This window comes from Micrasema longulum, unplaced genomic scaffold, assembly GCF_059751315.1.
Source record: "Micrasema longulum isolate JH-2025_06_02 unplaced genomic scaffold, ASM5975131v1 h1tg000299l, whole genome shotgun sequence".
Lineage (NCBI taxonomy): Eukaryota > Metazoa > Arthropoda > Insecta > Trichoptera > Brachycentridae > Micrasema > Micrasema longulum.
Genome location: NW_028277503.1, coordinates 90,582 through 104,522, shown reverse-complemented (window position 1 = coordinate 104,522; position 13,941 = coordinate 90,582). Strand labels below are relative to the sequence as shown.

At 30.4% G+C, this 13,941-nt stretch overlaps 1 protein-coding gene across 1 annotated transcript; it reads right to left on the bottom strand.

Annotated features, from left to right (window-relative positions):
* Nucleotides 1–4,692: 4,692 nt before the first annotated feature.
* On the bottom strand, nt 4,693–13,082 carry LOC148282724 (uncharacterized). Its single transcript, XM_088224574.1, has 5 exons — nt 12,360–13,082; nt 10,923–11,117; nt 5,232–5,481; nt 4,946–5,090; nt 4,693–4,864 (listed from the first exon to the last, which is right to left on the bottom strand). Exons 1-5 carry the CDS (start codon nt 13,080–13,082, stop codon nt 4,693–4,695), a joined length of 1,485 nt encoding a protein of 494 aa, XP_088080700.1.
* Nucleotides 13,083–13,941: the final 859 nt, after the last annotated feature.

The window sequence follows — 13,941 nt, the reverse complement described above, 5'->3', positions numbered from 1 at the left end:
GCACTAGAACTCCATTGTGAACTGCTAGTTTTGCCACCTGCGATAAACATTTGTTTCCCAAAATATATATCAGTACACCGTTCACCCTGTTCCCTCACCCTCCTTTCAATATCTTTCTGTCTTTCTATCCCTAGTAAACATACTTTCCAGATACGCGAATTAAAATATTTTGAAAAATGGTTAACTCTTGACTAAACGGTTTTTCACAAAAAACGATTTTCTGTAACAGATTATTGCAATTAAATTAATTGATTTAAAGGACAAGATATAGATGATAAGATCAATTAAACCTAATTTGGATAAATAAAAAAATAAGATATTAAACAGTATCCGTATAAATTAAAGATTTATTTTGGATTTAACCGAGTTTGATAAAATGAAGTAAATTTAACTTGTTTCGAAGAAAAAAAATAAATAAAAAAGAGACTTTTACAAAAATTGCGCTTTATAAATATTGCAATAATAATATAAAGCAAAATCAGTTTCCTATATGAAAAATAGAATATGTATAGAATGTTTTTTTCTAAACATGTTTAATTACAGGTTGCCAAAAATATACTTAAAATGTTTATACAAATATACATAAAAATCGATTTTACTTTATATTGTCTCGATATGTACCGACAAAGATAGCGTTTGTAATCGCAGCCCTGAAACCGGTTGATATAATTAAATAAATCAGTGATGTAAATAAAGTCAACGTTAACATATTACAAAAGAGAAGGAGAACATTTTCATTGGGCTATTTATATTTTACTTACATTAAAAATTATTTTTAATGTTGCCGAGTACGCAGGAGAAATAATTCAGTCAAATGAATCTTACCGGCATAAATACCGGCAGGTTTTAGCTTTCTCACTTTACAATAATCAACAGATGGAAGATTTGCAGAATGGTGAATGTTACAGAGTGTGTAAAGTGGTCAATCAAACGAGCCAATAATAGGTCTAAAACCCTGTAAATACCTAGATTTCTCGATCTCTGTTCTAATATGTTAATCTGTCTACAAACTGAAAATAAAGTTAATGTTTTCAAAAATAATTAACATAGTAATTTAAATATGTTCTACCTCAGAATTAACAATCTACAGATACATATTTATATTTTATTTTTTAAATGGATAAACATGTATTCAGTTATAATTAAAATCATTGGCATAATACACTTTTGAAGATTTTTTTACAAACTAATATTATCATTACATTTGGCTTTTTAGCTGTTTTTCGAATAATATACACAAAATATTTAAACACGTAAATAGTTTAATTTAATTATTGATAATATAATATAATAATTATAATTCTCATGCAATACTTATAATAAAAATTGATTTATTAATTATCCCTGAAAATCCGAAGTAATAAAAAAAATTATGGGTGCCATTTAAAAATTATAAATTAAATTTTGGCTTAAGTACGTACGTTTGGTTTTACTAATTACTAAAAAACATTTTTTTATCATGACCGATTTTAATTTGGTTATATTACGATCACGAGGCTGGTGTATTTACACATGCTAAAAGTGTGTGAAAATTTACTATAGTTAATTTGCCGCTGTTTGTAACAAATATACCATAATACAATTATTGCATATTTTTGTAGAATTTCAATGTGTTTAGGGGTAAGTGGGGAACTTTGATGCAACGGGCACATTGATTCACCACCAATATTCCAAAATCCTCTTTCATCGCATTGTGTCAAAGTGCCCCATCCAATGCATCAAAGTGCCCCGTGAGTGGCAGACTGATGCAAACCCATTTTTACTAGTCATTAAATTCTCATTATTTTCAAATTTTAATAGTTATACAATGCAAAGGTTGAAACAATTATTTTCTTATTTTTCTAACATAAATAGAAGATTGAATTTTTATGCATCAATCGTAAACATAAATTATTCAGCTGAATACCAAAAGGAACAATCCCACACTACCAGTAGTCAAATAAAAAGGGTCTACCGCAAATTTTGAATTTGGGTTAAGAAATTTTTAAGTTTTTGAGACACAATGTATTTAATGTATTGCCCAAAAATTATAAAACCGCGATCCAGATTCAACCGAATAAATTAGTCAAACAATGTTTAGCGGGTTTGGGTAGTGATCACAATAATAACTTAAACATATTGATAAATAATAGTACGGATAAATAAACTTGTAATCGGCCTTATGGTGTAATGGTCAGCGCATTTGCCTACCATGCAAGAGGTCTCGGGTTCGGTTCCTGACATGGTTGATATGAAATATTATCTCAAAGGGTGTTTTTACACAATAATATTTCATAGTCTCTAGAGTGTAAGACTGATCACCTTACCGCCATGTAACAAAAAATATCAAGATACTCTGTGATTGGTGTACCAATGCAGCGCCCTATGCACCATTAGGTGCGGAAAGGGAATGATGATGATGGTATTTTTATACACTAGAAGGCAGTAATATTTTTTAAATATTTTACACGGTTTATAAAAATGACTGCCTTAAAACAGGCCACGCTTAGTTAGACTGAATACCCATAATCCAGAGAAATCTATTACCACAAAAATGTAGTATATTTTTGGTATGTTAATAAACCATTACTATTGTTTTCAATTAAAGATTACATTTTTATATTTTATAATATAATAGGTCACAAAACTTTATATAAATGTACATTTTTTAACAGATACAAATAAAATTATGTCAAGGGAAACAAATGAATTATGAATAATGGAATAACGATTTTTTTCCTAAAACACATCTCGTTTCGATTTGTTTTTTTTTCTAGCGGAGATTAAATTTCATAAGTTACATAAAAATTTATTAGCATAAATATAAAAAAGTAGTAAATATAATTGAAAAAAGGTTACGAGAAAACAAATCAAATTAATTACATACATCTTATTGCAATTCATTTTCACTGCATTTTAAAGGCAAAAAAACCGTATATAATGCCAAACTAGTATCTATCATGATTATTTCAAATCTATATTAAATATATACATTTAAAGAGGTGTTATTTACATATCCATAGATAACCTCATATTTTCTAAAAAGTAGGTTGAGACTAGAGTTTCACTCATCTTTCGAAATCGATTGATTTCAGTTAAGTAATTTTAATCTAGATATTAATTAAATTTAGGCTTCATTATTGCGTTTTCAATTAAAAATAAATTACGTATGTTTATAAAAACAAAATAATTAAGTTCAATAATTAAGAAATTATGTTTAATGTTAAAATTATATAAATTAAATAAGATTTTATTTTGTTGTCATATAAATTAAAAGTTAAATAACTAAATAATGCCACTAATTGCACATCTGCGCATTTAATTATTTTTAAATTAAACTAAAAATACTAATTACAAATACCTTGAAAATTAAATCATGTACAATAAAAACTTATATGAATAATAAATACAGAGTCTACACATTAAACTATGTACAAACATTAATTTCAAATGACCAGATAACTCACCACAATATTTGACTTAAACTAAAGACTGGTTTAAAAAAAGTATTAACTAGGGTTCAAAAATAAAAATTATGTTAAATATTTTATTATGTGCCTTTTAAATCAAATTTTCCCAAAATAATATCAGCAGGGCGATTACAATCGAAGAATACAGAATCGGAAACTTTTTATATAAATTGCATTTATTTTATCGTTTTGAGGCTACTTTATATCGTAGACGCCTATTTAAAATACAAAGAATAAATTAATAAATTTTAATATGTCATTAGTGTGGAGTAAAATTTGACAGTTAAGATTGCACCATCTAGCGGTTAAGTTTGAAAGTTCGAGGTAGTTACAGCACATGCGCCAGATCATCGTTTGACGTTTGAAATGACATTAAGCGCATGCGCCGTAAAGTGTAATGCCAATACTTTGGAAGAAATGAAAAATATGAATTACTTCATTTTTTCATCAAAGCCTTCCTAAAAACACCTATCGACATGTCGGTAAAGCCAGCTTGGTCACACCGAGGTAGATAGAGATAGTAGAAAAGTTAAGTAAACCGTCTCGACATGTACCGATGAATACAGCGTTTGCAATTGGCCACGAGCAGTGCGATTCTGAGAAGTTCTCACGAGTGGATTCAGAATACCAGCTCGGTCTAAAAATATGCCCATGTTATTTTTCGTTAGACAATTATTATTTTTTTAATGTGCATTTAATGTTTACATTCTTACGAACTAAACACATGATATTTAAAATGTTGTTTAATAATATAATATATACTTAATTTAATTACATGTAAATATAGTTGACTAGACACCAAACAATACAATAATTAACTAATAAAATGACTAGCTGTACAAACTAGAAGCGTTTCCATATTATTATAAATAATTTACATTTTAAAATAGGAATTGTGATTTTTATGTAAGCATCATAAAACTATATACTCCTATATATATGTTATAATATAAAATGAAATCAATTTATTGACTAATGAATATACTGAAATAGCTACCATTTTATTTGAATTAAACTAATTACTCTTATTTACAAAATTAATAAATTAAAGAAAGTAATTTGACCGATTGTTCACATTATTTTCGGTTACGTTCCTAGAATTAAAAGCGTATATGGGGTTATAATTAGTCCCTTGAAAGCCGTTAAAATTATTTAAACTGTGCCTGTTCGGTGGAAAATGCCACCTTGGTGCAGGCTCCAGGGTTTGAGGAAACCTCGGAACAGGTCTCATGATCATCAAATGTCAGTTGGATTCCCCATCCACCTCCATTCTAGAAGACGTAGATCCGCCGACTGGATGAGTATTTCGTTTTGATTCAGTCGGAGTTTCATCTTCTGATCCTGTGATATCCAGGGTCTGTGACTCTTCAGAATCAGAAGAAACTGAAGAAGGATGCCTGCTGCTAGTTCTTTCAAAGCTTCGTAATGTCTTCGTAGCATTATCTTCATCACGATGGCGTATAAGTTTATCAGTTGTGTTTTCGTTATCTGCAAAATAGTTAATGCTCATTGGTCTTGCTGGGGGTATTTTGTTCCAGAAACTATTGAAGTTGGTATCTCTGATTTCTTCGCCGACTTCAAAATGGTTAGGCTTTCTGGTCAGTTCAGAATGAACTAATCTGAAAGCGGAGAATTCCTGCCCATTATGAGGACGGTTTAGAATTCTTTCTTGAATAGCATCTTCCATCATTTTAACATCGTCTCCAAAATCATCTAGCCTTAGCGGATACTTGATGATTTCCTCATTTTTGTCAGAAAACCCTGGTTTTTCGTTTCCTGATATATTATCTGTGTCGAAATTTTGGTGGCTCGCAAAATGTTTCCTAAGATACGCTTGGCGTCTGAATATTTTGCCACATATAGTACACGGGAACTTACTTCCGTCAGCCGGATCGGTGGCATCATTGGACGCCATGTCTGACTCTGGTTGGATAATTGTGGGTGGAACCTTTCGTCCATGTTTCCCAGATCCGGGAACTCTTGGCTTGTGCCATCTTCTATGGGAGGCGAGGTTGGCCGGGCAGTTGAAGACCTGAAAAAGAAATTAATCATTGAACACAACTTGTTATGATTTTCCTCAACACGGGGTTTGAAAAAAAACATAGCGATTCCAAAACTAAATAGTAGACTAACTCAGAGCACCCACTTCGTTTGGTCTACGGTCTGAGAGGTTCTCAGGATCAAATGCTGTTAGGATGATTAGGGCTTTTTGCACCGGATTGTATCTACTTTTGGTATTATTATCACTAAGATAGACCAGATCTTGTCTTGAGGTAGTAATTTATTTTTTTTGTCCTAGCTTTAATTTTATTTAGTTGTATTTTATTTTATTAGTGCCTGTATCTATTATGGGAAATTGTATTTACCATCGTTAGAATGGACTGCATAAGTCCGTCAAATAAATAAATATAAATAAATAAATAAATTAGGCTGTTAGGGTTTCGTGAGAGGTAAAAGGTTATGACGAATGGGAATTTAGCGTCAGTTCGGAAGGGTCATGTTAGGATCTGTATTAAGATTTCGTCAGTATCGTCTTGATAATTTGACGACTATTTTTTGTGTAGTTGTTTATTTTGTTTAAATAAATACGTTCTTCTTCCTTTCGAAATAGGATCCGAAAAGTATAGCCGGAGTCCCAATTTAGAACTAACACCGTATTTCTTATATTATTCATAATTCTTAAGAGGATATGTGGTGCTAGACAATATTAACGAACATGTATTTAAACATAGTTTTTTTTCACTCTCTTGCAAACGCCTTCCCAATTCTGAGCAAAAAAGACAAAGATATACAGGACTGATTATACCTAACTAAAATCGACAAAATCTACAAAATCGACCTTTCGTTGTTCCGTTTTCCATACCTCAAAATTGAACCAGATTAATTTTTTTGCGTCTGTGCCTCTTACGTGTTTAAAAAAAATCATATTTGAATACCGTACGTCCAAAGACAGCAGATAAAACTGAACGCTTTCAGGGTTTTTGGATGGTTCTATATCCCATAAGAAACAATTTATCAATAAAACAAGACAATAGTGGACACACAACCGATTACGATTAATTACGATTTAGGAAATATATCAAAATGGTTAAAAGTAAGTAAATTGAAATGAAATATATCAAAAAACAAAATGTTTGAATATTGGGAAAAAATAATACCCCAGGGTTACGAAAACAATATTGATAATTTGAATATAAATGATGTGGACGAAATAAAGTATCTCGGGGTCTACTTGGATAGATATTTAAAATTTAAAAAACATACTCAATATGTAACAAAAAAAAATCATTTATGGGAAGATTACGAAATGTAATAGATTTAAAAAGTAGTATTCTTATATTTAAAACAATAATATGTCCACACATAAATTACTGTTCTTCCATTATTTTTTTATGTAATGAAGGAGAAATTCAAAATACACAAATTCTTCAAAATAAGGCTATGAGGATTGTACTAAAAAAAATATATATTCTAATGTAGAAAGAATGCACAAAGAAATTGGCTTGCTCACAGTAAAGCAACAAATTAAATATAATGTGACATTTTTTATACATAAAATAATAAAGGGGATGAATAAAATAAATACAATAATAAAATTTAACCAACAATGTCATGAAACAAGGGGTAAAAAAAATATAAGATTACCAATGAGGAAAAAAACAGAATCTCAAAACTCATTGTACAAGGGATTGAAGCTGTACAATGAGTTACCTGAAGAAATAAAGGAAATATAAAAAATTGGAATGTGTAAAATTAATTTGAAAAAATATGTAATTGAGAAATTTTGATAATTTTTTTTTAATTTTATTAAAAGTTTATATTAGTTCTTAAGATGTTATGAACTAACTTAAAAAAGCATAAATAAATAAATAAACAACCGGTATATATCTATAGTTTGTAAAGAAATCATTGCTTTAGTGGCATAATCTGGGGAGAAAATACGAACTACGCTTGAATCAAGAAAAGTGAGACAGCATTTCCTCTTAAGATGTCAGGTTTAGTGATTTTTTTATAAAGTTTGCGTCTTTACTACCTTTTATAATTCAAATTTGACTAAACCCATTCAAATCGATTTCGTTAGTAGAATTTAAATAAAAATCACTGACCCCTTCGTCACCTCTCATATCTCTCGGAATGAATCCCCCTTTACCGAAAATATATTTCAACGCTGGAAAGGTATTATGCTGACAATAGCAACCCCTGGCCCCAGAAGGCAGGTGCGTCTATGGACAGATGTTCCGACACTCGTACGGTGCATATAATGGCTTACTATGAATACACTTCAGACAATCTTTCACAAATAATGTCGTCATAGTTACGATGATTTGCCTGATACCCGTTTTCATACGTTAAATTAAGAGGGAACGGGGTGGTTTAATATTTTTCACCCTAAAAACTTTTTATTTTATATATTTAGTATTTTTTGCTTTTTTGTTTTATTTATTTTTAATTTCGTAAAAATAAATATTGCAAGTAAATACAAAAATCTTGAATAATTAGTTCCACGTGCGGTTGTCTTTTTCGCACAGTATCGAGGAGGCATTTGCGAGAGAGCGACAAAAGAACTATGTAATATATATATTTTTTCATTAATTAATATATGCAGTTAAATAAATGATACATAATGTTTTTCTATTACAATTCATTTTTATATATTTAGTTTTTTTTTTATTATTTTTTTTTATTAAGTTTTATTCATTTTAACAAATAAGTAACATACATAATTGTATTTTTGTTCCCGCAAAGCCGAAGCTTGTCTGCGGGTTACATTACATTTAAAAAAAAAATTATAAGTAAGTACATAGTTTAATAATAATTAAAGAATAACATATATTTATACACTTAAGTTTCACTTGCTGTTTAATAATTTTTTGACTATTTTTTAAAATGAAATTAGGTTTTTTTCTTCACGATTTTCAGCTGGTATTAAATTGTACAGTTTTGGTACTACACTACCCATTGTTCTGTCACCATAGTAGTTTTTCTGTCGTGGTACCATCAGCTGCTGTGCCGATACTTGTCGGGTCATGATCTGGTGGTTTATTTTGGATTTAAAATTGCAATCGAGGAAGTGATCTGTCATTATCTTATATTGAAACTGTTTGTTAATTGGCAAAACGTTAACAAAATCAAATAATATTTTATTGTTGTCTTTTGCCTCATTCTTTATTTTTACAGGTACGATAATTTTTAAAATTTGTACCTGTAAGTTCAAGACTCTATCCGTATAAGATTTAAAACTTAATCCCCATATTCTTAATCCATATTGAATAATTGGATCAACTAGCCCCAAGTTAAAAATCTCCATCTTATAACAGGCTGAGCCATGTTAGATGAAGATTATTCTAAACAGAGAACACTCCGTTTTCTTTTTCTATTAACTATTTTTTTATAGATTCCCTGTTATTAAATATGCATACTTATTTTATGCAATAATTTTATAAAAATAAAAAGAGAATAACACAAAAACAAAATTAAAATTGAGGTGTGGTTTATAAATTAAATATATTAATTGTATTGATGTTTTTTGTAGATATTTCTTGATAAAACTCCATAGTTAATGGTTTAGATAAAATTATAAACAAAATTATCAATAAAACTTCTAGGTTTAGTTTCACATTCACTCACCATTCCTGAAGATGCCTTCTTGGGCGAAAGCGCTCGTTGGTCAAAATTAAATGAAAGTAAATCTAAACCAAGAAGTTTATTGATAATTGTATCTAAATCATTAATATAAATATGTATTTATTTTTTTGTTTTTTTACAATAACGTAACAACATAAGTGATAAAACAGAGTATTAAAAAATAAAGCACAATTACATAGCAATGAAATACATATTAATAGTAGAAATAGTATACAAAAAATCCCACAAAGGCATGGCCTGTTCGTAGGTATACAAGAAAATGATAATGAATTTTTGCTCCTATAATAAATAATGGACAGTAATAATTTTGGTGTAATATAATTAAATTAAAATGAGTGATATAATTGAATAAAAAAACATCAAAATATATTATAAGAAAAAGAGAATATAGAAGGAAAGCAGATTAGTAAATTTTCACTAGTCTTGGACTTAATTTTTTTTTTACAATACGAAACAAAATCTAAATTCAGTTACACAAGTCTGATTCGTAGTGTTTTTAGTTAGATATTTATTATAACGGTGTTACGCCATGGAAAAATATTCCCGCCACCATTTGACAACTAACAATTTTTAACACAGACAACTAAATAATATGAACCACAAAGAGCTGAACTTACACCTGCTTTAGCCCGCATAATATTCTGTCGATAATGACGCTACTTATGATACAATGTAGACTCATTTCCAACTGCAGACACTTCAATGTCAGACCCATATTTCACACAACACTGTCGAAATTTTATGTCCTTCACATGTGGCATTGTTATTTTTGCATTAAAAAATATAATTCGTTTACAGTATTTGAGTTTGTCCAAATGTTTGTAGACAAAATACTGGATTTCACCCCCTCGGGAGTTATTAAGATTAACAAATTACAACAAGGATAAAACCAACTGGCCTAAGAAGTAGTTTAAAAATTGGAAATCTCATTCAGCTTACTTTCATCCCTGTTTTTCCAAGTCCATACTTCACTCCCATACATCAGGGTCGGAACCAGGACTCCATTGTCTGCTAATTGTGCCTCTCGCGACAAAAATTTATAGCAAACCAAACTAACTATAAATAAAACAAGTCAATTATATTTAAACTTATTTGAAAAAATAATTACTAATTGATAATTTTTGACCTTGCCGTATTTCATTATTTTTTACCGATTAAAAAAATAAATTAAATCAGTAATTATATATTTGATCACAAAGTTAATGCTTTGAACATACATAATAAAAATATCGTCTTTAGAATATATGTTTAAAAACTAATTCACACATAATATGTCAATTGAAAAATAAATATAATTTAATTCAGGTAATTAAAACACTTTGAGTACCGGCCAAATACACATAGAATTTACCCTGTGCCCGGCACATTTTTGTGAAATTTCGGGTTTCTTAAAAGTGTCATAATTATGAAAATACTGGATTAAATCAATTCAAATTTCGTTTAATAATTATTTAAACAATTAAATAAGCCTTTTTTTAAGGCAGTTTTGCCAACATTGGCCTTTATAGAGAGCTACATTTTGCATTGCAATGTTCGCACATATACAGGGCCTCACTCCTTTTTTCGTGCTTTGTATCCCGGAGCCGTGTAAACACGTGATTATAACAACCATGCGTTGTGTCCCGGTTCCGTGTTTTCACGTGGTTTACCAGCAAAGTCAATAATATAATAGAGTAATAAAAATTAACTTTTTTATACAGCTGGTTTACCACGTGAAAACACGGGACCGGGACACAACGTATGGTTATATAATCACGTGCATTTTTTCTCGCTAGATCAATGCCAATTTTTCAGCCTTTTCTTGTTAAAATTCAATGTAATTCTTACCTTATCACACTCGGGGCATCTATATTCGATGTGGACTATTCGGGAACAGCGATGTTGAGCGAGGGTGAAGGCGTCTTCATACAACTGTCTGCAGAGCCTGCAGATGTACGACCCGAGCTTGTTCTCAATGCTTGCAAGAGTTGCCTTTGCTTCTTCCGTTATCTCCACCACGTTGAAAGCTGGATCAATGTCACCCTACAAATTCATTTGGATTATTAAAACGTAAAACAAAAAACATGATTTTATTATTTTAGAAATAAAGCGCGATGAACATCATCAAACCTGGTTGAGGAATCACCTATTTAACCATACAACATTTTTTATACAACTTTTACCACTGGTTATCAATTAACTTCAAAATTTTATAATATCCATCTGATATTATGTTAGGTGGATTTCTCTATGTGAAGATTTGAAAGGGCTATTAAAGAAAGAATTAATAATTCTTAAAAAACCTAACGTCGAATAATTGAATTGTGCCCACGTAGTAGGCCATATACCATACAAATGCAGGAAAAAAAACAAAAATCAGTTTTATTTAAACGTAAAATGGTTTATATAGCAGCGATGTACTATTGACTATCGTTGAATTTTGTGCAATAGGCATTATTTCATTGTTAAAATAAAACAATCAAATTGAATTAACGGAGCTTTGCCTAAAGGTTTTTATTGAATAAGTTAAAAAAACAAAATCACGTAGGTGAACCCTTCAAAGTGGGCATAATTCAACAAGGAAACACCTTTTTTACAATTTTAAATTAATAAGCGTCTATAAAATACGGTCAAGTAAAAGTAAAGTAGTACCTAGCATAAAAAATATTTTTAAATTTATAATTTTAAATTCCCGCGAAAACAGTTCATTGCATTAACCGCGCCCTTAAAACATCACGGTTCTGTTAAAATTTGAACTTTGTTTGTGACTGTTTAAATTTAAATAGAATATCGTCGATAATCTTGACGTCACACTTGTTAAGGCCAAACATTTCGCGTTTTGGTGAAGACATTAAAAAAAAAAATATTTTCAAAATCATGAATGAAAACATTACTTCACAACATACATATTGATTTTGGAATAACAATTAATTTTTCTAAATCCATTTCACATGTTTTTATCGATATTCGTATTATGTGACATTTCCCCATTGTATACGATCATAACTAGATTTTTAATTTTGAAACTTTTACAAATACCAAGAATTTTTAGAATTTATTGAAATTCTTTCATGTTGGTGGTACTGTAAAATGTACTAATGTGAAAATACCCAACTAGGTCGCAAAAGTAGTACAGCTTAGTAACTGTCGATTTTTACTTGCGAAAATGGATGAACCATTACTTAATGTACCTGAATTTGTAACGACAATAGATGATAATTTTGTTTTACTCAATATACGATTACATACAATATCTGATAATAATTTAGAAAATCTTATAATTACCTTTCTCACTACCAACGTCTCATCATCAGCCAGTTCTCTAATTATAGTTCCAGAAACGGGAGAACTTTTGTCTTCATCGAACATCAGCTTCCTAACCGCCTTACTTTTTTTGACAGATGAGACCGTTTTAGGGAAAACCTTCTTCGGTTTATCTTCAACATCCAAAACGTCTATCTCAGGCGAGTCTCTCCCGGAGTCTTTTTCGTTGGGAGTTTTTTGTTCGATAGAATCTCTTCGATACCTAAATAATTTCTTTTCTGGGGAGCAAATATCGTCGCTTAAGTCATCATTGATATCATTGCACAAGCTATTGCGTTTTCTTTTGTAAGTTGATAACTTTGGTGCGACTGTAAGATCTTGTAGAAATGTTGCTTCAGATTCGGGGATGTCAACATACGTTCTATTGTCATCTTGGTCTTGTGTGTGTTTTGGTGAATATGGTTCGTCGTTGTTGTTTTCATTTTTTCTCAAGAGTTTCCTAGGAGGCGAAGGAGTACACGGCGGGGTTATTGGAATCGTCGGTTTAACGGAAAGGTCCAAGGGAGAAAGTGGTTCTCCGTATCCCAGGTAACTTGATAGCGGTTGTGGACGAAGGGGGAACCTGTGGAAGGCGTGTGATGACAAGCTTGACGCCATCGCCATGACTGGTTGGTGGCTGCCCAGATAGAACTGGCTATTTGGTATAAAGTGGCGAAGACTATGCGAAGACACAAGGCCCTCCATATTTAGTTGAATTGTATACAATTCGTGACTAAAATTGAGTTATTTTATCATGTTTCCGTCACCATTCGACCTGTAAAAAAAAAGATTTGTTTGTTCTGTTCTAAGTATAAAGCATGGCTCGTAAGACCACAAAAGCTCGCAAAAGTTTCAAGAGTAAAATTGTCTACTTGAATCACCGAAATTGTTTGATTTATCTCTCAGATTGTAACTCTCGTACGAAAGCTTTTCCGATTTGCTCTTTTCCTCTTGAGAAAGCACATAAACAAACATAGCCTTAAAGCTCCCTACTCATGTCTTGTTATTTTAAAATAGACTCGATCTCTAAAAAAATGCAACCGTTATTTAATTCTGTTTGATTTTTACCCTTTTCTTTTTACTATTTTAATTTTATTTTTTAAAGCTTTTAATTTTTAATTTATTGGATTTAAATAAAGTTGCATTTTTCGAAACCATAATATAAAGTTTATTATATATACTATAAGCACCCGATGACAAACTGTTAGTTTATATTAACAAATTATAACAGAGATGGAAAACAATGTTTTGAGTTTGTCCAAATTTTTGTAGACAAGGACTGGATTCAACTTAGGGAGCTGTTTATAATAACATATTACAACAAAAATAAAGAACATTTTAGAGAAGGTGATTTAGAAGTCTAGGCATATACAGGGCTTATGATCTGTCATTAGCTTACAATTATTAAATTAAAAATATTTTTTTGTCAATATATTTATTATCAACACAACACTTATCTAACAAATTTAGATGAGATAATTAGATTTTAATTTAATTTGTTGGCCTCGTTTTGTAATGGTCAGCACGTTTGCCTACCGAGCAAGAGGTCCCGGATTCGATTCCC